The sequence below is a fragment of the Mchenga conophoros genome, linkage group LG8, assembly GCF_057382185.1.
Source record: "Mchenga conophoros isolate Kocher_MC1m ecotype Shallow Benthic linkage group LG8, M_conophoros_male_GT1.1, whole genome shotgun sequence".
NCBI lineage: Eukaryota > Metazoa > Chordata > Actinopteri > Cichliformes > Cichlidae > Mchenga > Mchenga conophoros.
The window spans coordinates 7,400,429-7,427,224 of record NC_140533.1 but is presented as its reverse complement, the minus strand read 5'-3'; the positions used below and the strand labels follow the sequence as shown (position 1 = coordinate 7,427,224).

At 42.7% G+C, this 26,796-nt stretch overlaps 1 protein-coding gene across 1 annotated transcript in view; it reads right to left on the bottom strand.

Annotated features, from left to right (window-relative positions):
- The window catches only part of LOC146568034 (ras-related protein Rab-26-like), a 126,285-nt gene that overhangs the window by 38,239 nt on the left and 61,250 nt on the right, over positions 1-26,796 (bottom strand). Inside the window, exons 4-5 of the mRNA XM_085283791.1 lie at positions 20,197-20,263; positions 1,697-1,749 (exon numbers count right to left, since the gene is read on the bottom strand). Of these exons, the coding sequence (XP_085139917.1) occupies positions 1,697-1,749; positions 20,197-20,263 (120 nt within the window). The remainder of the gene's footprint in view (positions 1-1,696; positions 1,750-20,196; positions 20,264-26,796) is intronic.

Below are 26,796 nucleotides of genomic sequence, written 5' to 3'. Positions count from 1 at the left end.
GGAGTGGCACCAAATGGGGCAAGAAATGGCTGGAAAATCACAGTGGGAACTGAGTTTGGGTGACAGACAGGCTGCCACTTCAAAGGGAGAGATAAAGCTTTTGTAATCTGCACCCCTATGCTCTTCAACTTTGTCCCCTCCCTTCATTTGGTGTTACATTGGTCATCCTCAGCTCTCCTATCATCATCACCGTCGCTTTCATCTGATCCCCGGTCTGAGCATGAGCAAGTATCGGAGATTTTATGGCGTAACTTTGAAGACGGCTTTGAAAACTAATGTAATCAAATGCAATTTTTTTACCAGACACAAATGATATCTTTGTGCTTTTCTGCTTTGTTTACATGAAAAGAAACAATTTAGAAGTAGACAGGAGCTGATGTTCAGAGATACAGCCGACTGCCAGTACGTGGGAGGAAAGTCAATGAATAATGAAACGACCTCCTAAGTCTCAGTAACATATAATAAAGCTATTTATCATGTCTCGTACCCGCCGGCTGGTCACGAAGGCAGCATGTCATTAAAAATGAGCAGATGTCCCTACCTCAGGAGGAGCTTACGTTTGCAAGGCAGAGATAATCCAGCTAAGCATCCTGTGGAATTCTGTTTTTATGTGTGAGAGCACATGCTTACACATACATCTGAGTGCTAGACCAACCCAAATGTAACACAGGGTGCCAAATATAAGGCCTGGGGGGGCAGAATTAGGACAACCAAAGAGTCCAGTCCGGCCCACTTGATGCTTTGAAAAATGTGAAAGAAGGCATCAATTTTTGGACCTTTAACTGTGTTTTACAACCTTTCTTAATGTTTTAGACATTGCCCACAGTCAATCACACCAATTTTACTAATTGATAAATAAGCAATTAAACAGAAATCTTTGCATTGTTGCACTTACTGTAGAAATATCTAGAAATATACATAGAAATAAAAAAAGAAATGAAAAAAGAAAAAAGAAACAACCTTTCCTCCAAAAAAACGAGGACATTTTTCATGAATTACCAAAAACTTTCTATTTTTGGGAGTCTGGGCAACGAGCTAACAGAATGATTTCTTTAATTTTACACATTTATTTCTTACAATTTAAGCCAGATATTAATTATGCTGACAGACTTCTTCCAGCAGCATTACTTTATCATGTAGAAAAAACTGAGACCTACTGCTGAAACTATACGTCTTTTTCTTTTATCCAGACAGCTCTCATTAAATGTGTAGTTAAAATTTGTTACACTAACATAAAGGGGAGTTTCACTGGTCTGGCCCACTTGAGCTCAAAGTGGGCTATATGTGACCCACATTGTTAATAACTTAGCTCTAACATCTCCATTTCTCCAAGCTCCTTGCAGATGTTTGGCCGTCACTCTTGGAGTAAAAGTCCCTCTGACTGCTCTGACTCCTGGTGAGGAGCTTCCCTCCACCTGAGGGTTAGGGTAATTTGACAGCAAGCCTAGCCACTGTATCATCCATATATCCATCCCTCCATTCTCTTCCACTTATCCTTGTCATTGCCTCATGGGGGGGGGGGGGGGGGGGGGGGGGCTATCCCAGGTACAATAGGGCGAGAGACATTGCCCATATCATCCTTGCTTGTGAATGAGATGATACACAGACCACTTTGCGTAGCATAAATGAAACAACATTCTTTCAGAACCTGAATAGAAATGAGGTGCAACTGACAAGCAGGCGAGTTTGATCTTACCCTGATGTTATCGAAGGATGCTTTGTTGGTGACGTCGTACAGAAGCAGCAGAGCTGAGGAGAGAAAATAAAAACGTCACATTTGAAATTGGATCGAACTTCATGTCACAAAATTACAAGTGATCAGATTATTTAGCGTGTTTGGTGGCAACAAACAGTTCACGACATCCAGAAAGTATTTTCTTACACCTCTTTCCCACCACTGTGGCGCCAATTCATTGACACTTTCATGATCTAACTCACACTTTGAGAACTCAGCATGATGCAGGCCTTGTTTTTCATGGACATAAATGCAGTTTCTAGATTAAGTGCTGCCACAGTGCGGGTGAAAAAGAGGTGATCGGGACAGTTTACTGGCAGTGGTGCCAATTTTTGTCTGCTGATTCAGAATCAGACTGATTCACCACAATAATCAATACAGACACTGTAATCACCATTAGTGCTGCTTGGAGAGATCACTGAGCATTTTCATATTAACTGTGGCTCACAGTGATGAGGTATTTCATGATCAACAAGAGCACTCAGTGTTAGGGTGCCTGGGTCGTCAGCCCCGTGTTGTGTTTTTGGTTCTTTGATTTTGTTTATTTCATTATATTCTAGCTTTGTCTTATGGGTTATAGGATTATTCTTAGTTTAGGTTCTCTGTGTGGGTTTTGTTTGAGTTTTAGTGTTCTGGTTTTCTGTCTGTGATCCATAGTTGCTGTCTCCCCTGTCTGCTGTATCCCTGTGTCAAGTCTGCGTCTCTGTGTTATGTTTCCTGTTTTACTTTGAAAGTCTGTGTCTCATGTTATTGTATCAGGTTTTGCTTCCTTTGTCTCTTTAGCACTGATTTGTCCCAGCTGTGTTTCCCTCCTGTTTCCCATTCCCCAATTGCTCCCTCTGTGTATTTAAGTTTCTCTGTGTCACTGTCGCGATCTACCCTCATTCATGCTGTGTGTTCTGTCTGCCTGACTGCCCAAGTTTATTCTTTGTATTTCTGAAGGTTGTTATTTTGATCTGTTTTTGGAGTTCACGTTTTATCTGTACTTTGGATCTTCCATTTTACCATTTCTGCCTGCACACAGCCTAAACATGACACTCAGAACTCCCTCTGAAGGGCAAGGGTTACACTACAATTCAGAGGTTTTTATGAAGTTTTTATAAAACATGCTGACTTATACTTTTTTTATAGATCATTTATGCTGATGTCAGAAAATTGTGTATTTTATCATCGTTGCCTATGTGATTGGAGCAGAATCGGCTTCTATGAGACATTAAATCTTGAAAACTTATATAGTCATGCATCTATTTGATGGCAATGATGACGAGGTTTCACCGACACGCAGCTGTTTTTTTTTTTTTTTTAATATATCCTCTTCTAAATGTCAAGGCAGACTACAGATTACAGATGGCTGTACAGAAAATGAGCATTGCTTTAGCCATGCATGCTTTCCAGAACTTTGCAAAGTCTAATTAGATTTTACTCACAAAAGGTCAACGTAGATGCATGTGGGAAATTTTGCACCATAATTACATAGGAGAATACACCATAAATATTATACATCTCATATCCCCCAACAAATTGAACCTAACTGTATTACAAGACACGTGAACTTGTGGTGTTCAGTGAAGTATTTTTCCATCTAACTAAAAAGTGATTTTTCTGGTATTTTAATGCTCCATAAAACTCTCTGGATTTCGCTGGATGAAAAACGTAAAATAAAATGCCCCCCACTGTTACGTGAGCAAAGTGCTGATCTCTTTCATTTACCACGGTATTAGCATTATATCTGACAACATAATTGCGCGCGTGAATTCTAATTACCTCCAACTGCATTGTTCGGCTGTGGAGCATAATATCACCTCAGGTGTTACTGGAGGGTGTGCATTATAAAGCTCGAGACAGAAAGAAAAACTCATTACACCTGCGAGGGCAATTCTAACTCATTTTCACAGCTTGAACAACCTTCTCTTTTAAGAATTAGTGTAAGCTATTTACCTCCCCAGCACTGCCTCTCCTCCTACTGCATGTAATCCCTCCAGCCATCTTCTCCACTACTTACATCTCACTCCATCCTCATTCTGCCACTTTATTCCATGCACACCTTAAAGTATGTCTCCTGTTTACTCTCCTTACTCATCCCCTGATCCCGGCACGCCAGAGTCAAGGCTGCATTTTTGCCTATTTTGGATTAAATCCTTTGTTTGTTCATTTCAGCCAGACAAGTGCGTGAAGGGTGTTTAATGAGTTGTAATCACCGTCAGCTCCAGCCAAACTGAAAAAGCACAGTGAGGGGGAGAGGGAAGCATGAAGAAAAAAGATAGGAAGGACAGAGCGAGAGAGCGAGAGATGATCTGCCACCATAAGTTAATTTCCTCTCCCGTTGCTCCTGTTGTTTATAAGATACTAGAAGAAGACGAGAGTAAACCACAAGGAGTTGCTTTCCTTCACCCTCCCTAATCCAATTACATCTTGCCAAAAGCAAGACAGATGAAGTTGGAGAACTTTCTCACAGAAGCTGAGAAGCAGAGTTTAGTTATCACAGGTTGCAAAATAATAGGCAGAAGAATGAACTCTGCAAAAAAAAAAAAGAGAAATACTGCTGGTTTTAGGTGTTGGTGTATGATTATGGCATATTAATGTGTGCAAAACGTTTGAAAGTGTGCCTCAGTCTCTATGTGGGTACTCAGATTTAACTGCAATCACAGAGTGAATCACAGATTCAAATGCTCAAGTGTACTGAGGTTTGCACAGGGTCAAAAACGCAAGTACAATTTGCACATGTGTGACAGAATATGCAAATATAATCAGTCAGAAAAATGATTGTGAATAGCCTCAGTGCCCTCAGGCAGCCCTTCCGTCGGCTGTCTTTGGGTCTGACAATGCATAAGCAGTGGATTACACCAGCGGTCCCCAACCTTTTTTTTTTTTCACGGACCGGCCTTTAAGGTGTCGCGGATAAATACAACAAAATAAAACTAGTACCGCTACTGAAAAATAGAAGAGTTATTCATAACACAGGTGGAAAGACCCAGGAAAACCGAGTAAATGATAAAAACGATAACAAAATAACGCTGAAAACCGATAAAAACCCTGAAAACCACACATTTCACACCTGAGCCTCATCTCTCGCGGCCCGGTACCAAACGACTCACGGACCGGTACCGGTCCGAGGCCCGGGAGTTGGGGACCGCTGGATTACACTATTCACTATAGCTGCAAGTCAGGATTGCTAACGTACAACTACTGGTACAAGTAAGAAGATGTTGTGGGGTGGTATAGATTAGGGTAAAGCGTTGCCTGTTTCTCTTTGAGAAAATAATCAGTTTTAAAGTTAGTGTGTAAAATATTGGCCACTACATGACAATAGATTACAGTCAACTGAGTTCTGCTTTCTTACCCCTCCCAGTTCAAGAGCATATGTTGGCTGCTGTAAGACAAAATATTTAAGTCAGTCAAGGAAGATCAAAACCATCAAATGTACCCATAATTGCTGTTGTGTTTCTGCTACTGTCTGGACAGCAGTTTTTCCCTATGTGTCGAAGTCCACTGTTGACTGTTTACCTCAGTTGTCAATGCTGTGTGAGAAGTGTCCACATCTCTTTGCTCTGAAAGAAGACGTAAAATTGCTCTCCCCCTGTTTAAATGTGTAGCATACATTTATTTTCTATCTCCATTTCAACTACTTTTTCTTGTAATGGTGTAAATGTGCATGTTTTTCATGGTTTAGAAAAGTACATTAGCGACTGTCATTTATAACCTCTCACCGGTCTATGTGTGTGTCCAGTAGTTAAAGTACATGAAACGTCTTTTGAGCTCTCTGATGTGTGGCACTAAAATGTGAGAAAAAAAGCCCTCATGTTCAGACTTTGTACTGAAAGCAGAAAAAGGCATTTTGTCACAAATGAGGGAGTTTGAGACTTCCCCTTAATTGCTGTGACATTTGTTTGGGCAGAAAGCTGAAGGTAAAAGTGTGTTTTATATGCAGGCAACACACCGTGGCATCACTCATTCCACAGCTCAGTGAAAACAAGGATCCTCACTCATATCATATCAGTTTCAGACAGCCAATCCACCAAGACACCTTTCATCTTTGGATATGACCCCAGCACAAACTACTATCAGTATTACACACAACATGAATGACTTTGTGAGCCACTACCACCTTGACAATCCAAGTGCGTGCATGAAAGTTTGAGCATGAAGAGATGGATAGTGAAGTGATCCATAAAGAGTACTGCCATCCATCATCTCTCAGATGATCATCTGTGCCTGCTCTCCTTCCTTTGAATATACAGATCGTATGCATATAAATGCAAATAGGAGCAGGTCAGAAATGTGCTGTTGAGCATCGTGACTGCTGAATGTTAAATTTGCAAAATACACCTTAATATCTTACTTTACCTGAAACTGTAACATTTTATAATCATGATTATTTAATTAAACTTTGGTCTTTTTTTACAGTTAAACAATGAGATTATAATAAAGGATAATTAACATGTGCATGTGACATTTTTTTTTTAGCTAAGCTATAATACATATCATATTATTATGATATTGTCTTTTTTCGTGTGTTTTTCCCACTAACATCTTCGGTATGATCAGACGTAACCAAACTTGCCCATTCTTGGCCCTTGAAAGCGTATGATATCATCATGCTGTCAAGCAACTACATACGAATGTGCTAAAATGACCCTTTTATGCACCTATAGTAACCACCACAGTAATTTAGCCAATTTTAAACATACCGTATTTTCCGCATTATAAGGCGCACTTAAAATCCTTTAATTTTCTCAAATATTGACAGTGCGCTTTATAATCCGGTGCACCTTATGTATGAATTCTGGTTGTGCTTACTGACTTCGAACCGATTTTATGTAGTACACGGCGCTCAAAAATCTGTCAAAAAATGCTTTAGTACGACTTTGGTAAGCTACAAAGCCGCACCGTTTGATGGATTGTCGGAGCATTACGGCTACCATAGTCAGGAGCCTCGCGGAGTAATCTGGGTCCAAAACTCCGTCTGCTTCAGGTCCCAAAGTCAAACGAACAGTGCGGGATCACTGACAGTTAAAAACTGTCTAAACTCTTTCATCTTTAATAAAATGATCAGCGCTGATGCTTTACCAGTTATAACAATTAGGTTTAACATCCAGGCATCCATGAAAACAGAATTTATTAAATTTAACGGAAGTTAGCAGGAAGTTAGCTCGCTAGTTTCCACTTAAACATGACATAGCATGTTCTGACTGAGAGATTTGTGGAAAAATTCAAATGTACAGCTCTGCTATCACTTCCGACATAAATGAAGACAGAAAACTAAACAGCAGTGACGTTTGTAGGGTTACTGACGTTGGGCTAGCTGGTATATAATGATGTGCTACGTGATCGCTAACATAAACATAGTGAAACTGGAGGATGAACGATAACTTTTTCCACTCAATAAAAGTTAACGTGAGGGTTCCTGATGGTTAGGGACAAATGCAATCGCATGGCAGGATGCGGCAAACGGACCAAACTTCAGTCAGGAGAACAACTGAGATAATCCATCCACAATACGAGGTTAGTCATTAATATACTGCAACAACACGGGAATAGAGCAGCTGGGAGAGAATACAGCATTAATGAATCAATGGTACAGAAGTGGAGGAAGCAAGAAGAATGAGTTGATTAAAGTTTGACTTATCTGACTGTTCTGTTTCGCTTGGTGCGCCTTATGGTCTAAAATATACGGTAGTCATTTTTGAGCACTTCATACTGTGATGTTTGCAGCATGTTTGTGAGGTATTGAGCAAAACATAACGCAAGTAAATATTCAACCATAATGAAAGTTAAATTATGAATAACTAACGAGCTATTCCCTTATTCACGAGGGTTCACACGAGCAGGTTATTCCATGTTTTGATTCGTTAGATTTGTGCACCAGATGCCCTTCCTGAAGAAACCCCAAAGACTGAAATGGACATATTTAACTGATTATTTCAGTTCCTGTCCATACTTCTGAGAACAGGATAACACAGCACCACAACAAATGACATTAAATTGGCTTCACTATGTGCTTTACTGCCTTTTTAACTGTTATGGTTTATATTTGCAATGAAAAAAACACATAGTACACCAAATTATCTGCTGTGCCTATACGCTCGGTTATCCAGTAAAAGGCCCATTAATGTGAAATTATTCTGAAAGGTCAAAAACACTAGACTGATGTGGAAGGAGGTGGTAAAGAGCTCTACACCTGTATATTAAATTAAAGGTAACTGATTAATCATCAGACTGTCTGTTTTCAAAAACACTAGGAATTCATACACAGCTTCTTTTTTTTATAGTAGACTTCTAAAACGCATAACAGACAGCTGGTGTTTAGAGTACAGTTGAATCAATAATATCTACAAACAGCATTAAAATGCTGATCCATATGTTTATGTACCCAGTGAAAAAGCGCTCACTTTCCATGCTGTATTAAAATACTTATATTGTTTATTGTTGGTTTTAATTCATTTATTTAAACAGTTAAGTTTAACATGTCTGATCAGGAAAAAAAAACCCTGTGAATGATTTACTTCAAGCGGCCCACGCTCAGTGTTCTGTGGTGAGGATGTTCTCAGCAGGTATCACGAATGGCGGCAACCAGTCAGCTGACAGTTAATGAAAACATCAGAGCACTTGTGCAGATCAGCGCTATCTTGACACATCGACCAGACATGTGAAGAGTAACCCCCTACATTCTTCCCTAAAATATTGTGCATTTGGTGACACAGAAACAGTATTATTTCAAAACTCTACTCATAGCTCAGGGCACTTTTCTCTGTCATTACCACAGTTAGAAATGTATTCTGGGATACCTGATTGCCCGGACACTGTCGACACTGTGTCAGTCTACTATCTGGGATTGATCTGTCTTGGCTTGCTGTTTGCAGTAAAAAACTGTCTGGGCAGTGACAGTTTTACAGTTACTTTTGCTGTTGTTAAATACTGTTAAGCTATTGCTTAGCTTTTTGCAGGGAAAAAACTGCCTTGGCTTTTAAGTTGTGCTGTGTCACTGAATAGTATGCTGTGTCAGTTCAATTGTGTTTATATAGTGCCAAATCACAACAACAGTTTTCTCAAGGTGGTGTATAGTTTATGGTCAAGACTCTATAATAATAGAGACGAAACCCCAACAATAAAAACATTCCCTGTGACCAAGCCCTTAGCAACAGAGGGAATGATAAACTCCCCTTTAACAGGAAGAAACCTTTCTAGAACCAGGCTCAGAGAGGGGTGGCCATCTGCATCAATACTATTGAACTATGACGTTGTTTTGTCCAAAATATCGTTATCGCAAAATCGCAAGATTTTTTGAGGCTATATCGCCCACTTCTACTAATAAATATCCCTACATTTAATGTATATGAGTACCTGAACAATACTCAAAAAAATCAAAAAGTGTGGAATGTAGTTCTGGTCGCCATCTTAGAAGACTACATACTGAAGCATGTTTATTTTTATATTTAGTGTACAAATCTGTGGATCTGGTAAACATACAGTATATACAGGCATGAGAATTACAACTCAAATCAGGCCTTAAAAGAAAAGTTTCAAAGGTGACTTTACAAATTGCACTAATTTATGTGCCATAACATTTTCATGAGCTTACAAAGTAGAGTCACAATCCATCGGAACCTCTACACCATGCAAAGGACCCCTGCTAATAAAAAGCCTTTGTCTATATGACATTTCTCACCGATGAGAAATATTTTCATTTCATCCCTTCAGGCAAGTTTTTGTCCTGCCATTGATGTTACTGTATGTCAAAATGAAAGGGAGAATGTGACATTGCTACACAGTCCCCTCCTTCCATGACTTTCACTATTCCTCCGACAGCTATAGCACCACTTACCATCTCTACCTCTTTGCCTGCCTAAGCACAGAATAGTCCTCATTCTATGGCATCCATTATAAAAAGAAGTGGCTCTATCACCATGAAGAGCGATTAATGATTCCTCTCTAGGAAGCACCCACAAATAGCTGACACCTGTCTTTTCAGGAGACTGTAAAAATATAAGCAGGTAGAGTAAGAAGTAATGACACTAGCTCAATAATGAATTCAGTGGAGAGTACAAGCAGATTTTGAGCTTCATCATAACTCTCTACAAACCCCCCCAAAAAAGCCAAAAAAATAAATTTTATGGTGACCTTGCATATAAATTATAATATTTAAAATACACAAGTAGATATAAGATATGTGCTTATGAGAAAGAAATATATAGATTTTGATGATGAATTGCACAGCTTGCTGCTTTCCCAGAACAGAGCAATGTCATTAATGTTTTGCTTCCAATCACCCTTTCCTGCTTTTTCATGCAAACCCTTTTCATCCCCTTTCTTTGTTCCTGCCCATCTTTCTCACTCCATCTTTTCTTTTCTACCTTTCTCCTCATTGCCACAGATGTTGTCTTGATCAGCGTTCTCCCTGCTGCTGTCCCTCCTTCCGATCTTAGTTGGGTTATGTGTCGCCCCCACAAGCTGCTGCAGCAGACTGAGGTCTATGGTTGCTCATTAGTGACAAGAATAGTGGCCCAGTAAGATGGAATAGAAGGAATAAAAAATGAATGCGGGCAAGACCGGATGAGGCCGAGCAGAGCAGCAACATTATTGGGTAATGAGACTGATTTAATCTGAAATAGATGTAGCCTCTATAGGTTCTACAACTGTTCTTTGTCACTAATATTATCTTGCAGATGCTTGTAGCAAAGTTGATGACATTCTGATGAAGAGGCAGGTGAAACAAACAGCCAAACATTATCTATTGTTATTCTTCTTATTAATGCTTTCCGCATAGCAGTAAAATAGCACCTTTTGAGAAACTAGCTAATCAGTTTGGCTATGGAGTGCGGCTTTTTGGAAACAGGTACCTGTTAGTGTGAAGAAGAAAGTTTTCACAGGTCTGCATAAAAAACCACAGGGAGTGCAGAATTATTAGGCAAATGAGTATTTTGTCCACATCATCCTCTTCATGCATGTTGTCTTACTCCAAGCTGTATAGGCTCGAAAGCCTACTACCAATTAAGCATATTAGGTGATGTGCATCTCTGTAATGAGAAGGGGTGTGGTCTAATGACATCAACACCCTATATCAGGTGTGCATAATTATTAGGCAACGTCCTTTCCTTTGGCAAAATGGGTCAAAAGAAGGACTTGACAGGCACAGAAAAGTCAAAAATAGTGAGATATCTTGCAGAGGGATGCAGCAGTCTCAAAATTGCAAAGCTTCTGAAGCGTGATCATCGAACAATCAAGCGTTTCATTCAAAATAGTCAACAGGGTCGCAAGAAGCGTGTGGAAAAACCAAGGCGCAAAATAACTGCCCATGAACTGAGAAAAGTCAAGCGTGCAGCTGCCAAGATGCCACTTGCCACCAGTTTGGCCATATTTCAGAGCTGCAACATCACTGGAGTGCCCAAAAGCACAAGGTGTGCAATACTCAGAGACATGGCCAAGGTAAGAAAGGCTGAAAGACGACCACCACTGAACAAGACACACAAGCTGAAACGTCAAGACTGGGCCAAGAAATATCTCAAGACTGGTTTTTCTAAGGTTTTATGGACTGATGAAATGAGAGTGAGTCTTGATGGGCCAGATGGATGGGCCCGTGGCTGGATTGGTAAAGGGCAGAGAGCTCCAGTCCGACTCAGACGCCAGCAAGGTGGAGGTGGAGTACTGGTTTGGGCTGGTATCATCAAAGATGAGCTTGTGGGGCCTTTTCGGGTGGAGGATGGAGTCAAGCTCAACTCCCAGTCCTACTGCCAGTTTCTGGAAGACACCTTCTTCAAGCAGTGGTACAGGAAGAAGTCTGCATCCTTCAAGAAAAACATGATTTTCATGCAGGACAATGCTCCATCACACGCGTCCAAGTACTCCACAGCGTGGCTGGCAAGAAAGGGTATAAAAGAAGAAAAACTAATGGCATGGCCTCCTTGTTCAGCTGATCTGAACCCCATTGAGAACCTGTGGTCCATCATCAAATGTGAGATTTACAAGGAGGGAAAACAGTACACCTCTCTGAACAGTGTCTGGGAGGCTGTGGTTGCTGCTGCACGCAATGTTCATGGTGAACAGATCAAAACACTGACAGAATCCATGGATGGCAGGCTTTTGAGTGTCCTTGCAAAGAAAGGTGGCTATATTGGTCGCTGATTTGTTTTTGTTTTGTTTTTGAATGTCAGAAATGTATATTTGTGAATGTGGAGATGTTATATTGGTTTCACTGGTAAAAATCAATAATTGAAATGGGTATATATTTGTTTTTTGTTAAGTTGCCTAATAATTATGCACAGTAATAGTCACCTGCACACACAGATATCCCCCTAAAATAGCTAAAACTAAAAACAAACTAAAAACTACTTCCAAAAACATTCAGCTTTGATATTAATGAGTTTTTTGGGTTCATTGAGAACATGGTTGTTGTTCAATAATAAAATTATTCCTCAAAAATACAAGTTGCCTAATAATTCTGCACTCCCTGTAGGTACTCCATGATTCTAATGTTAGAACCACATTTAGCAGCAGTAACTAATGTTTTTTATTCATCACCAGGAAAGAATACTGGCCAACTCTTCTTTACATAATTAGTTTGTACACATTCGTTTGTGCACAGCTCTTAGGATACCACCCCAATTGTCACAAACTCATATCACATCGACGCCTGGACTTTGACTAGACCATTGCAGCTCCAGATAGGAACTGGTACAAATTTAGCAATTCCGATTCCACCATCGATTAGATTCCTAATCGATTCTCATTGGCTCTGCTTGGGGAGTCACCACCATCGCTAAACAGCATACCAATGGCATTGCATTCATGCAAAAAAAGTAATGTATTGCACATACTACACAGAAGACTTTTCTTAACAGTAATGCATTATGTCACTTAATTACTCCTAGGAGAAAGTAATCAATTCTACTTGTTGCATTACTTTCACATATCTCCATAAAATAATCTGAAACACATTGTCTCATAATTACCATTTAAAAATATAAATCTGAGGCTACAATCCCACACACCAACACAAATCCCTAACTCGGACGTCGGCAACCTTTAACATCAAGAGTCATTTTACTTCCTTCAAGCAAAAAGAGAAAAAGACAGACAGGCTGATGTAATTGTGAGAGAACAGACTAATAATTATTGTATTCACAGAATTAAATAGGGCTACGGTTAACCCTAATTCTAACCAGTAACTCAGGAGCCACATGCAGCTATTTAGCAGCTGAAGAGCCAAATGCTCTGCGCTATGCTAATGAGGACACACATATGATTTTTCTCTTAGTATTTAGGTATGAACATAAAGCACAGCACACAGCACAGATATAAAAAACCAGCACAAAGAGACTTTAAAGCTATCCCCACAGTAGGGTTGCCAACTCCCTGAAAAATAAGTAAGGGACACCTCGTGGCCAGGGCCGGGCAACCCAGTTGTCTTCACCCTTCCCAGTGTGGTGAATTTTCTAGCTCTTTTTTTGTGTGTGAAATTATTTTTTAACCATTTGACTTGAATTTGATTTAAGCAGATGCATATTCTTTGTGATATGACCATATGGGAAACAAATGATCATTTAGCCATTTATTTTTAGCTCACAATGACAACATTAACACAATAAAACAGGTCTCTTTCTTAAACAGAAGCCTGTCATGCTTAACTTTTGAGAATATAAGTAAATCTTTCTTTAAAAGAACTCTGTCCTGCTTAACTTAAAATTATATAAATTAATAGAAAACAATAGAACAAAATCATTCTTGTAACTGTGCACATTTAGTGCATTTAGTACAGTTGGCTTCAGTTGAGGTATTATTTCAGCTTTTCTAATGCTAATCAGCTGCTCCTGTTTGTAAACCCACTTGTTCCCATGATTACGCATCTTAACTCATCATCATTATTCATCTATGTATTACTTTTATGTATTAGTGATCTATTTGTTGTAATCATCTATCCTTGCAGTTGTTTATTACACAAAATAAATTATATTATTACACTTCTGGCCACATAGCGCTGATATTCACCGCACATGCCCATATTAACCTTAACCAGAGGGTTTAAAAAAAACAAACCAGTGTTTACATACCATATCTGCTTCTGCCGTGGCCTGGCGGACAAAAAATTGGTAAAGGGTTCCCCGAGCTTTCATGCCCCTCATGTTCTTCATGTGCCCACCATTAGAAGCATGCCTATGGAAAAAGTGCGCCGGCACACAGTGCAGTGCGCTTTATAGTGCACTTTTCCAGCCAGGTGTTTTCCTTTTCCCATTCCTCCCCGTACTTTTGCAGCCTTTTTTTTTTCTTTCTCTGAACGAACAAACATTGCTGCTCTAATGCTGGGCTCACACTGTGCGATTTTTGGCCCATTTTGAGACGATTTTTGAGTCGTGCAACCGATTTGGTGATCGGCCTGATTTTGGCCTTCATCGTGGGTTGTGTAGTATACGTGGGGTAACGAGAAGCGATTAACACCTCACGACCAGCTCCCGATCATCAATCGCTCGTGAGGGTGTCACCGCAGCTGCTCGCGCGCAAACACGTAAACGTCGGTGAAAAAGACGTTGCAGCACAGCTGTGCAGCGTGTGATCTGGACACAAGCGATGGAGGCACAACTTGTAGAACTTTGGAAAGCTCATCCGAGCCTTTTCCATGTGCCATCACAAAATTATCACGACCACAACAACCGTGAAAATAGTTGGATTTACACTGCTGCTCAATCACAGCTGCCTGATCAATGTTTTTCATTAGCAATTTAGCAAAGTTGATGTGGTGGTGTGTCTGTATGAGTGAAAGACAGAGAGAGCGAGCGACAGATTTTCTGTTATAACCTTCATTTTATGGACGCACAGTGTGCCGTCCGAGACTTGCACCGCAGTGTCGGCGTTTGTTTCCCTGTTGGCCATGCTTGTTGTTGTGGTCATCGGTTGTCTTCCGGTATTTTCTCCGTAAGCGACCTTTCCTCAACCAATGAGATGAGCGGTAATCTGACTTGTCATACTCGAATTGTCATAAGTGTGCTGTCAGCTCATTGGTCACAAAGCAGGAGAGGGGCTGGGAATTATGTTTTCAAACAAAGCGTTAATTCCATTAAAAGTTATAGACTACTTTTGATTCTCACTGTATTACGGGACAAAGTGCGTCCCTTATTAGCTCAATACGGGATGTGTACTTTTGTTTCGAAATACGGGACGATTCCGTATTTTAAGGGACGGTTGGCAACCCTACCCCACAGTGATTCTACTTTAGAAACATGGACAGGCAGAAATGCAGATTGCGGCCTAACTGCTCAGTCATTTGTTATTGGTTGAAGTTCAGGATCTGCCTACTGGGTTGTAGTCAGCATTCACTTAGCTAACATCACTCTGGCTTCTTGGCTAGCGCTAGCATGCTATCTGTGCAGGTGCTTGCAAAGAGCCAAAGTTGTGTTAGCAGTATAATGCAGTTGTTTCTGTCCTGGATGGAGTTTGTACTCTACCATCACACTATAAAAATGTCCATAGCCAAGCTGCAGACTGCACCACTATTTACCTCCTCCGGCACATGAACAGAAATCAGCTGATTATACTGCTAGTGGAAGTGGTACTGATAAGCAGAATCATTAAGCTAGCAGACTAACAGTTCAAGGAATTGAACTACTGGGATTCAGGTCTCTAATTGCAGCACCTTCATTCTTTTCTTCTCAGTCATTCTGCTGTAGATTTGCTCCTGTGATCTAGTGACCCATCTACGCTTAGGATTGGGTTGTGTTATAGCCACGTGCTAAAAAAAAAAAAAAAGGCTGATTTTCAAAAAAACCAAAAGATATTACACTTCAAAGGCAAATACATTTTGAGGTTACATTTTTTCTGTTCAAATATTTTCATTTCGTGGGTCATAAATAGAGAAAATTTACTTTAAAAGGGGTGAATATTAAACCCCGAACACAAAATGTCTTGCCAATGACCTAGTGGATATTAGGAGCTTAATTTTCTCCATGAGTACCAGTCATGATGTTGACAAGCAAGCCAGACATTGGTTTTTCCACCTCCTGCAGTATGTGCACATCACGCCTCTCCTTTTTGCATCCCACTTGGGAGTTAAGTCTCAAAACCCTCTAAAGTAGACCAATTAACTGAGACACTTATGCATTAAACAGCGATTTGCCTGTCACTTTTATGACTCCATTCAATTAATTATCACAGCATCCCTTTAAAGAATAATTAGTTCATCTCAAATAAGACCTCTGCTAGAAATACCAACAGCCTTTTGGGGCATCAGAATTCGAGAATAATCTGTTGAATAGCTGAAAATATATAGAAAAGGGAGAGGGGGGAGTTCCCAAACATTTGTATTTACAGTCATATCGGGGGGAAAAACAAAACAAAACTGGCACACGTGATATGCACATTGGGTTGATAAATGTAATAAAAGCAATTTACTTATTGATTGAGCTCAGTCAACAGAGACTTTAATAATACAATTTGAGTAACTGTAATGATGAGGGGTGACAGTGGCCCATAAGGTTTTGTGCCACTTAGAATGTTCTAGCATTGATTTTCTCTTTTTCAATATAAGTGAAATGCCTATGAGCTTTTTGAATGATTTTGTTCAGTGGATTGTGCTGGGTGATGTTCCACACAGCAATACTGAGTGATAGCAGGTCCTTGCTGGTCACTGGTATCAGTTGTTTTATGTTTGTTGACTTCCTGTCCAACTTAAATACTTGAGTTATTAAGCATACTCAAACTTCTACAAAGTGCAACTGACTTTGAATGCCTTACTTTTTCAGTTTTAAAAAAAACTGGTTGTACCTCCACTTCTTCGTATTATAAGTAGTAACATCAACAGACCCCAACGTTAACACCATCTACATTTACTTCCATAGTGTTGTCTTTTTTCTGTCATATTACGATGCATGTTGATTTTGTTTTATACCTCTGTTAACACAAAAATCAATTCACATTGTCTCCAAAAACACACAAGACTGAAGTTTATGCAACTTAGAGGACAATAGTAATGTTAATGGTAATGATTTAATCATTTTCAAGACTTGTGACATTGGATTTAAGACCTTGGATGACACTGAAAGACTGAAAAGATTATTGCATTTTAGATAGAAACCTATGTGAATAGCAGCAATAATGATGGAGTGGAGCATTTCACTGAGATGTGCCATAACCCCGCTTCCTTACACCATGGGTAACAAAAGCAATGAAGGCCATTATAAGGAAATGAAGCAGCCAAAGCACCTCATTCAAAACAATACTGCCTGAACAACCCTTTCAATCATAAAGCACCCATTGGAGGCATCATCTCTAATGCAGCCATTACCTGTTCCTCTAAATCTATTAACTCAATTATTCTGTTTCACTGAGTTCATCGTGTTACTTCTATATGTGAGATATAAAAATGGGAAAGACTTTGGAAGAGTTTCATTTCGGGCTGAAAGGTCTCCCATTTGCTGACGTGGTATTTTGTTACAAAGTGACTGAGTACACCCAGTTAAAGGTAGTGATGGTGTTGTGTTTTAGTTGTGTTCGCTAAAGATGCCAGTTGCATTCAGTAACAGCATGCTAAGTGGCTAAAATGAAACCAGTCACTTCAAAATCGTGAGCTCCACTCTTCTTTTATTCTACTGTTTTAATTGTTTTGCGCCTGTGTTCAGATGCAATGAGGCGTTTTGTCATGCAGGAAATCTTCTGAGGAAAGTGCTACAGTGTTTCATTATAGTCTTTTACTCACACTGCTTTCTGCTTTGACGTTAATTGATTTTTGTCAGCTGCCTTTTGTGATGAAAGCTGGTTGTTTGCAATGTTAAATGGTTCTGACCGCTTTGCTCCTCTAGACATCTTGGTTTCCATTCTTGATTTGAGAAATGAATTTGTCTTTCCAAGCATCTTTCAATATATCACCCTGTCATGCTTGCATCAGCCCCCCCACACCACCCTGGTAGTATTTTATGTCTCAATACCTCCCTTTCCTTGCCTTCCTCCTCTTGTTTCTTGTCTCAACCACCAAGTCTGCTTTTCTTCTTTTTTTTTCTTTTTTAGTACCCTGTGGTTTCGCTCCATGCTGCGGAAATGACAAACTGTCAGTTCCACTGGGGGAGAAGGGGGTGAAAAAAAAGAGTCTGCGGCTGGTTTCTGGACCCAGCTGGACCTTCACGTCACCCTCTACACCAGATGGGCCTGGCAGATTGCACTGGGCTCACTCCAACCACCAGCTCATTTGTACTGATTGTCTGAATTTCTTTGCTCTCTGTTCATGGACACAATAAAAAGTGAGAGTGGGGCCAGAATTAAATAAGACAAACATCGATAGTTGTCTAGAGGGCATAGTAGTACTCTGAGACATGCTTCATTCCCCTCCAACAACTACTGAGCTGTCTTGGGCAAGTCATTGGTCACATTTAAAAACTAAAAAACTTTAAACTGTCTCCCAAAAAAATGTACAAAACTTTTCGCTGCTTCTTCTAAAGGTCCTCACAAACACTGAGTCCAAATAGCATTTAGGTAAAGTCATTAGCAAAGGGGCAACTTCTCCCAACTGTGAGTTATTGCTTAAATTAAACCAAAAATGAGTTAACGCAAATTAATCCGCATTGAAATTAAAACTTTTAATGCAGTTAACGCAGTTAGCGCATGCAGTTAAAATCAAGTAATCAGGATCAAGTAATTGCGATTAATCGCGATTAATTACAGACAACTGTGAATTTAATTAGTTTTGTTTTGTTTTTCATTTATTGACAGCACTATTAAATACAAATATAAAGTGCAACTGCCTGCTTTGTATGACTGGTTTCCATCTTTGCAGTCAAGTTTTCGTTGTTATCTTATTATACCAAGAGTGCCTTGTAAAGTATCACAAGGTTGGTTATGTGTCAGTCACCAACAAATACAAGCAGGAGGGGAGATGAGTTATGACTCATTGTGTGTTGTGTAGCGACACAACCAGCAGTGTGAAGTCTGTTGTCTGATCTGGCAAGCCGTGACATTTTCATGTAGACACTTTTCAGCATACTACCTTATGTGCACAATACAGCAGATGGCGGTGGAGCAGATCAGTGACAGAGAGCACGGGCTATAGTGAAGAGCTCCAAAGACATCGAATCAGTAACCAGTAATGAGCTTGACAGAGAGCATATGCACTCAGCTAATCATCCATGTAGAGATAAAAGAAAATAATAAAGAAGTATAAGCAGTGAAACTTTATCTTCCTTGACAGGACTGTGAGACTTTAACTGTAATTAAAATTGCAGATTTTAAACTACTGACTTAAATCTGTTTACTATTTCCACACTTTGGACTTCCTCACTTTTACCTGGCAGTGCTCAGAAATGGAAACGAGACCCCTGACTGTGGGATCTCTACATTTCAAAGTCTGAGTCACGAAAAACTGTCCATTAGTTCACAGTAGTAGACAGCTTTCGTGACGGCTGCATTTGGGCTGGATTCCCTCCCCTGGTCCTGTCTGTCAGAGCGAATGAGCTTTATTTAAAAGTCAGCAACAGACGGACAACTCAGAGGAGCTGGTTTGAGGTTCCCTTGGTGCCTTGTTAAAGATCAGTGAGGCTAAACTGTTGCACTGACAGATCAGAATGATGCTGGGCAACTGGCCATCATACACACACACACACACGTACTTATGTATAACACATGCAAACCTCATCAAAGCCAAGCGCACACCCATACATAACGGACACAATCGGGTACACGTTTTCAGCCACGTCCCATCATTTTGCTATTTTATATGCTGCTGAGCAGATTTCGCGTTTCAGTTAATGCCAGCAAGTGTGTGTGTGTGTGTGTGTGTGTGTGTGTGTGTTCGACTACACCTGCTCATTCAGGTTGGCCTGAGGCAAACTGTTATCAGTACTCAGCGGGGCTGTTCGAGATATAACTACTACACACACATACACCCTCACAAGCACATGTGGGAATAGCTCAGAGCTCCCCAATACCCCCCCCCTCCTATTCCCCACTGTGTGAGAGGCAGGCTCATTTTCCCACCCAGTGGTTAGCCTCTCGCTTAAAAGAACCTGCACACAGCATTGAGCCTCTGGCAAATGCGTGTGCCCACACACACACACATGCACAAACTAAGAGTATTGTGATTCCATCACTTACCAATACTCAGCCAATACTTACAGAACCAAGACTCAGTGGCAAAGTGTATTAATTGTGTTAAAATGGCTTGCTTTTTGTACCAAGAAGTAAGGAAGTTCATGTCCCGGCAACGTGAGAAATACAGGTGGAAATGCACACACACACACACACACACACACACACACACACACACACACACACACACAAAGCAACATGCATGTTTTTGCAATCTCAACAGGTATGAGGGAACAACAGGGAGCAGCGTGCCTGCTGGTGCCAGTAACACATTTGAAGAAAACAAAGGAAATGAAATGTCTGTCAGAACAGTCTGGCTGTGTCAGGAGAAAATAGAGAGTGGAGAGAAGGCATGTCAGTCACAACCAAAGAGGTTCTCACAAACACAAATTGAAGAATCCTACCGTGAGCATCACGATAGTAAGCGTGAGTGACACTCCGAAAACGCTCCTGACCAGCAGTGTCCCATATCTGAGAGAGAAGGGAGGAAGGAAGAGCAGGATGAACAGAACATCGGTTGGCATAGTGAACAACTAAATAGATAGATTAATAGCTTAGCAGTTTAGCAACTAAATTTAAAACAGCATCTTTATGTTAAGACAAATTCTGCATTGAGTCTGGAGGTTGGAATTTGTAGAACACAAAGCCAAAAGGCTAACTAAGCGATTACAAGCATGTGTATATATATATATATATATATATATATATATATATATATATATATATATATATATATATATGATGATGTTAATGCAGCACTACGGGCAATACCTACAACCACGATTACCGACACTAACAAGCTGATCTACAATACGGCAGCAGTGATCAGTGAGATGCTTGGCTACAAGTTGAACAGCCACAAGGGGCAGTACCCTCCATGGAGAAGGAGGCTAGATGGCAAGATCAAAGTAGCACGGAGGGAGGTTAGCCAACTAACGGAGTTGCAGAAAGGTGCGACAAAGAAGGTGCATAAGAAATACAGCAAGTTGTCCATACCTGAGGCCTTGGAAACTGCCAAGCAAAGACTCACAGCCTTGGCCAGCCGCTTGAGGAGGTACACCAGAGAGATAGAAGGCAGGAGAATAAACCAGCTGTTCTCCACAGAACCAGCAAAGGTGTACTCTCAGTGGCAAGGGAACAATAAGAGAACAGCACCACCAAGGCTGGAGACGGAGCAATACTGGAAGAGCATATGGGAGAAGGATGCAACCCATAACGGCAATGCTCAGTGGCTAGAGGATCTGAGGGCAGACCACAGCGACCTCCCTGAACAGGGTCCAGTAACCATCACAGTGGCAGATATCCAAGAAAGGGTCTCCAGTATGAAGAGTTGGACAGCACCAGGGCCCGACATGGTTCACGCCTACTGGCTGAAGAAGCTGACTGCACTCCACGAGCGTCTGGCAGCACAAATGAACCAGCTGCTAGTTAACGAAAGACACCCGGAATGGCTAACTGAAGGCCGGACGGTCCTGATCCCCAAGGACCCCAAGAAGGGACCGGTCCCCTCCAACTACCGACCAATAACCTGCCTCAGTACTACATGGAAGCTCCTGTCAGGCATCATATCGGCTAAGATGAACAGGCACATGGGTCAATACATGAGCGGGACACAGAAAGGAATTGGCAAGAATACCAGAGGTGCAAAACACCAGCTACTGGTAGACAGAACAATCAGCCGAGACTGCAAGACCAGACTGACCAACCTGTGCACTGCCTGGATTGATTACAAGAAGGCCTATGACTCAATGCCCCACAGCTGGATACTGGAATGCCTAGAATTGTACAAGATCAATGGGACCCTAAGAGCCTTCATCAGGAACTCAATGGGGATGTGGCGTACAACACTAGAGGCCAACTCCAAGCCCATAGCACAAGTCACCATCAAGTGCGGGATCTACCAAGGAGATGCTCTGTCCCCACTGCTGTTCTGCATAGGCCTGAACCCCCTCAGTGAGATCATTAACAAGACTGGCTACGGATACCGACTACGGAACGGAGCAGTTGTCAGCCACCTCCTGTACATGGATGACATCAAGCTGTATGCCAAGAGTGAACGAGACATTGATTCACTGATCCACACTACCAGGCTATACAGCAATGACATTGGAATGTCGTTCGGACTGGAGAAGTGTAGTCGGATGGTAACAAAGAGAGGGAAGGTAGTCAGAACTGAGGGGATTGAACTACCAGAAGGCAACATTGCAGACATAGAGGACAGTTACAAGTACCTGGGGATCCCGCAGGCAAATGGGAACCATGAAGAGGCCGCTAGAAAGGCTGCAACCACCAAGTACCTGCAGAGGGTCAGGCAAGTCCTGAGGAGTCAGCTGAATGGTAAGAACAAGATCCGGGCCATCAACACATACGCCCTGCCCGTGATCAGGTACCCTGCTGGGGTAATAAGCTGGCCAAAGGAGGAGATAGAAGCCACTGACATAAAGACAAGAAAGCTCCTGACCATGCATGGAGGGTTTCACCCCAAGTCCAGCACCCTGAGGCTGTACGCTAAGCGGAAGGAAGGGGGCCGGGGACTGGTGAGTGTCAGCACCACAGTCCAGGATGAGACAAGGAACATCCAAGAATACATTGGGAAGATGGCCCCAACTGACCGAGTGCTCAGTGAATACCTCAGGCAGCAGAAACCCAAGAAAGAGGAGGGAGACGAGGAACCATCATGGAAGGACAGGCCCCTGCACGGTATGTACCACCGGCAGATAGAGGAGGTGGCTGATATCCAGAAATCCTACCAGTGGCTGGACAAAGCTGGACTGAAAGACAGCACAGAGGCACTAATCATGGCAGCACAAGAACAAGCTCTGAGTACAAGATCCATAGAGGCTGGGGTCTATCACACCAGGCAAGACCCCAGGTGCAGGCTGTGTAGAGATGCCCCAGAGACTATCCAGCACATAACAGCAGGGTGCAAGATGCTAGCAGGCAAGGCATACATGGAACGCCATAACCAAGTGGCCGGCATAGTGTACAGGAACGTCTGTGCTGAGTATAACCTAGAAGTCCCGAGGTCAAAATGGGAGATGCCCCCAAGGGTGGTGGAGAATGACCGAGCTAAGATCCTGTGGGACTTCCAGATACAGACGGACAAAATGGTGGTGGCTAACCAACCGGACATAGTGGTGGTAGACAAACAGAAGAAGACGGCCGTAGTGATCGATGTAGCGGTTCCCAATGACAGCAATATCAGGAAGAAGGAACACGAGAAGCTGGAGAAATACCAAGGGCTCAGAGAAGAGCTCGAGAGGATGTGGAGGGTGAAGGTAACGGTGGTCCCCGTGGTAATCGGAGCACTAGGTGCGGTGACTCCCAAGCTAGGCGAGTGGCTCCAGCAGATCCCGGGAAAAACATCGGAGATCTCTGTCCAGAAGAGCGCAGTCCTGGGAACAGCTAAGATACTGCGCAGGACCCTCAAGCTCCCAGGCCTCTGGTAGAGGACCCGAGCTTGAAGGATAAAACCGCCCGCAGGGGCGTGCTGGGTGTTTATATATATATGTGTGTGTACAGGGAGTGCAGAATTATTAGGCAAATGAGTATTTTGTCCACATCATCCTCTTCATGCATGTTGTCTTACTCCAAGCTGTATAGGCTCGAAAGCCTACTACCAATTAAGCATATTAGGGGATGTGCATCTCTGTAATGAGAAGGGGTGTGGTCTAATGACATCAACACCCCATATCAGGTGTGCATAATTATTAGGCAACGTCCTTTCCTTTGGCAAAATGGGTCAAAAGAAGGACTTGACAGGCTCAGAAAAGTCAAAAATAGTGAGATATCTTGCAGAGGGATGCAGCAGTCTCAAAATTGCAAAGCTTCTGAAGCGTGATCATCGAACAATCAAGCGTTTCATTCAAAATAGTCAACAGGGTCGCACGAAGCGTGTGGAAAAACCAAGGCGCCAAATAACTGCCCATGAACTGAGAAAAGTCAAGCGTGCAGCTGCCAAGATGCCACTTGCCACCAGTTTGGCCATATTTCAGAGCTGCAACATCACTGGAGTGCCCAAAAGCACAAGGTGTGCAATACTCAGAGACATGGCCAAGGTAAGAAAGGCTGAAAGACGACCACCACTGAACAAGACACACAAGCTGAAACGTCAAGACTGGGCCAAGAAATATCTCAAGACTGGTTTTTCTAAGGTTTTATGGACTGATGAAATGAGAGTGAGTCTTGATGGGCCAGATGGATAGGCCCGTGGCTGGATTGGTAAAGGGCAGAGAGCTCCAGTCCGACTCAGACGCCAGCAAGGTGGAGGTGGAGTACTGGTTTGGGCTGGTATCATCAAAGATGAGCTTGTGGGGCCTTTTCGGGTTGAGGATGGAGTCAAGCTCAACTCCCAGTCCTACTGCCAGTTTCTGGAAGACACCTTCTTCAAGCAGTGGTACAGGAAGAAGTCTGCATCCTTCAAGAAAAACACGATTTTCATGCAGGACAATGCTCCATCACACGCGTCCAAGTACTCCACAGCGTGGCTGGCAAGAAAGGGTATAAAAGAAGAAAAACTAATGACATGGCCTCCTTGTTCACCTGATCTGAACCCCATTGAGAACCTGTGGTCCATCATCAAATGTGAGATTTACAAGGAGGGAAAACAGTACGCCTCTCTGAACAGTGTCTGGGAGGCTGTGGTTGCTGCTGCACGCAATGTTGATGGTGAACAGATCAAAACACTGACAGAATCCATGGATGGCAGGCTTTTGAGTGTCCTTGCAAAGAAAGGTGGCTATATTGGTCGCTGATTTGTTTTTGTTTTGTTTTTGAATGTCAGAAATGTATATTTGTGAATGTGGAGATGTTATATTGGTTTCACTGGTAAAAATCAATAATTGAAATGGGTATATATTTGTTTTTTGTTAAGTTGCCTAATAATTATGCACAGTAATAGTCACCTGCACACACAGATATCCCCCTAAAATAGCTCAAACTAAAAACAAACTAAAAACTACTTCCAAAAACATTCAGCTTTGATATTAATGAGTTTTTTGGGTTCATTGAGAACATGGTTGTTGTTCAATAATAACATTATTCCTCAAAAATACAACTTGCCTAATAATTCTGCACTCCCTGTATATATAGGGTAGGGAGCGGTTTGACCGGTAAATTGAGAGCTTCGCTTTTACACTCAGCTCCCTCTTCACCACGACGGACCGGTGCAGTGTCCGCCTCACTGCGGCCGCAGCACCAATCCGTCTGTCGATCTCAGGCTCCCTTCTCCCATCACTCGCAAACAAGACCCCGAGATACTTGAACTCCTCCACTTGGGGCAGGAACTCATCCCCGACCCGGAGTGGGCACTCCACCCTTTTCCGGCTGAGAACCATGGCCTCAGATTTGGAGGTGCTGATCCTCATTCCCGCTGCTTCACACTCGGCCGCGAACTGTTCCAGTGCGAGCTGGAGGCCTTCACCCGATGAAGCCAACAGAACCACATCATCCGTGAAAAGCAGAGATGAGATTCTGAGGCTACCGAAGTGAAAGCCCTCCACCACTTGGCTGCGCCTAGAAATCCTGTCCATTAAAATTATGAACAGAATCGGTGACAAAGGGCGGAGCCCATCACCCACCAGGAACGAGTCCGACTTATTGCCGGCAATGCGAACCAAGCGCTTGCAATGGTTGTATAGGGATAGTTTCCCAGGGAGGCTGAGAAGTGTGATCCCCCTGTAGTTGGAACACACCCTCCGGTCCCCCTTCTTAAAGATGGGGACCACCACCCCGGTCTGCCAGTCCGGGGATACTGCGCCTGATCTCCACGCAACATTGTAGAGGCGTGTCAACCAGGACAGCCCTACAACGTCCAGAGCCTTCAGGAACTCGGGGCGGACCTCATCCACACCAGGGGCTCTGCCACCAAGGAGTTGTTTAACTGCCTGTGGCGGAGGTGTGGTCCCGGGCGCGGCTGCAGGGGATGAGTGGTGCAGTGAGCTCAACGGGGCGGTGCTGGAGACGCAGGTGAGAACAGCTGATGGCGTTTGGACTAATGATGGTTTCCTTCCCCTTTTATAGTGAGACGGGAGAGGAGCGGAGGAGAGGCTAGAAATCAGCTGAGACCGGAGCTGTCAGACTGTGGACTATCATGATAAATGAAAACTAGAAATAAACGTGGCATCTGGCGACAAACAACTGTGCGTGTGTGAAGTGCATTTCACACTGCCTCAGTGACCTGAGGTCGGGTCATCACCCTCATCCCCAGACTCTGCGTCCTCCTCAGAAGACGTGTCAGTGGGATTAAGGAGGTCCTCGAAGTATTCCTTCCACCGCCTGACAATTTTCTCAGTCGAAGTCAGCAGCGCTCCGCCAGCACTATACACAGTGCAGGTAGAGCACCGCTTTCCCCTCCTGAGATGCCTGACGGTTTGCCAGAATCTCTTCGGGGCAGTCCGAAAGTCTTTTTCCATGGCCTCTCCGAACTACTCCCACACCCGAGTTTTTGCTTCAGCCACTGCCCGAGCCACATTCCGCTTGGCCTGTCGGTAGCTATCAGCTGCCTCCGAAGTCCCACAGGCTAACCAAGCCCGATAGGACTCCCTCTTCAGCCTGGTGGCTCCCTTCACCTCTGATGTCCACCATTTGGTTCGGGGATTACCACCACGACAGTCACCAACCGGCTTGCGGCTGCAGCTCAATGCAGCAGCTTCGGCAATGGAGATGCTGAACATGGTCCATTCAGACTCAATGTCCCCAGTCTCCCTTGGAATGCTGTTGAAACTCTGCCGGAGGTGTGTGTTGAAGATCTCACGGACTAGGGCCTCCGCTAGGCATTCCCAGCACACCCTCACTATGCATTTAGGTGCACCAGGTCTGTCCAGCGTCCTCCCCCGCCACCTGATCCAACTCACTACCAGGTGGTGATCAGGTGACAGCTCAGCCCCTCTCTTTACCCGAGTGTCCAGAACATATGGTCGCAGGTCTGGTGATATGATTACAAAATCGATCATCGACCTGCGGCCTAGAGCATCCTCGTGCCACGTGCACTTATGGACACTCTT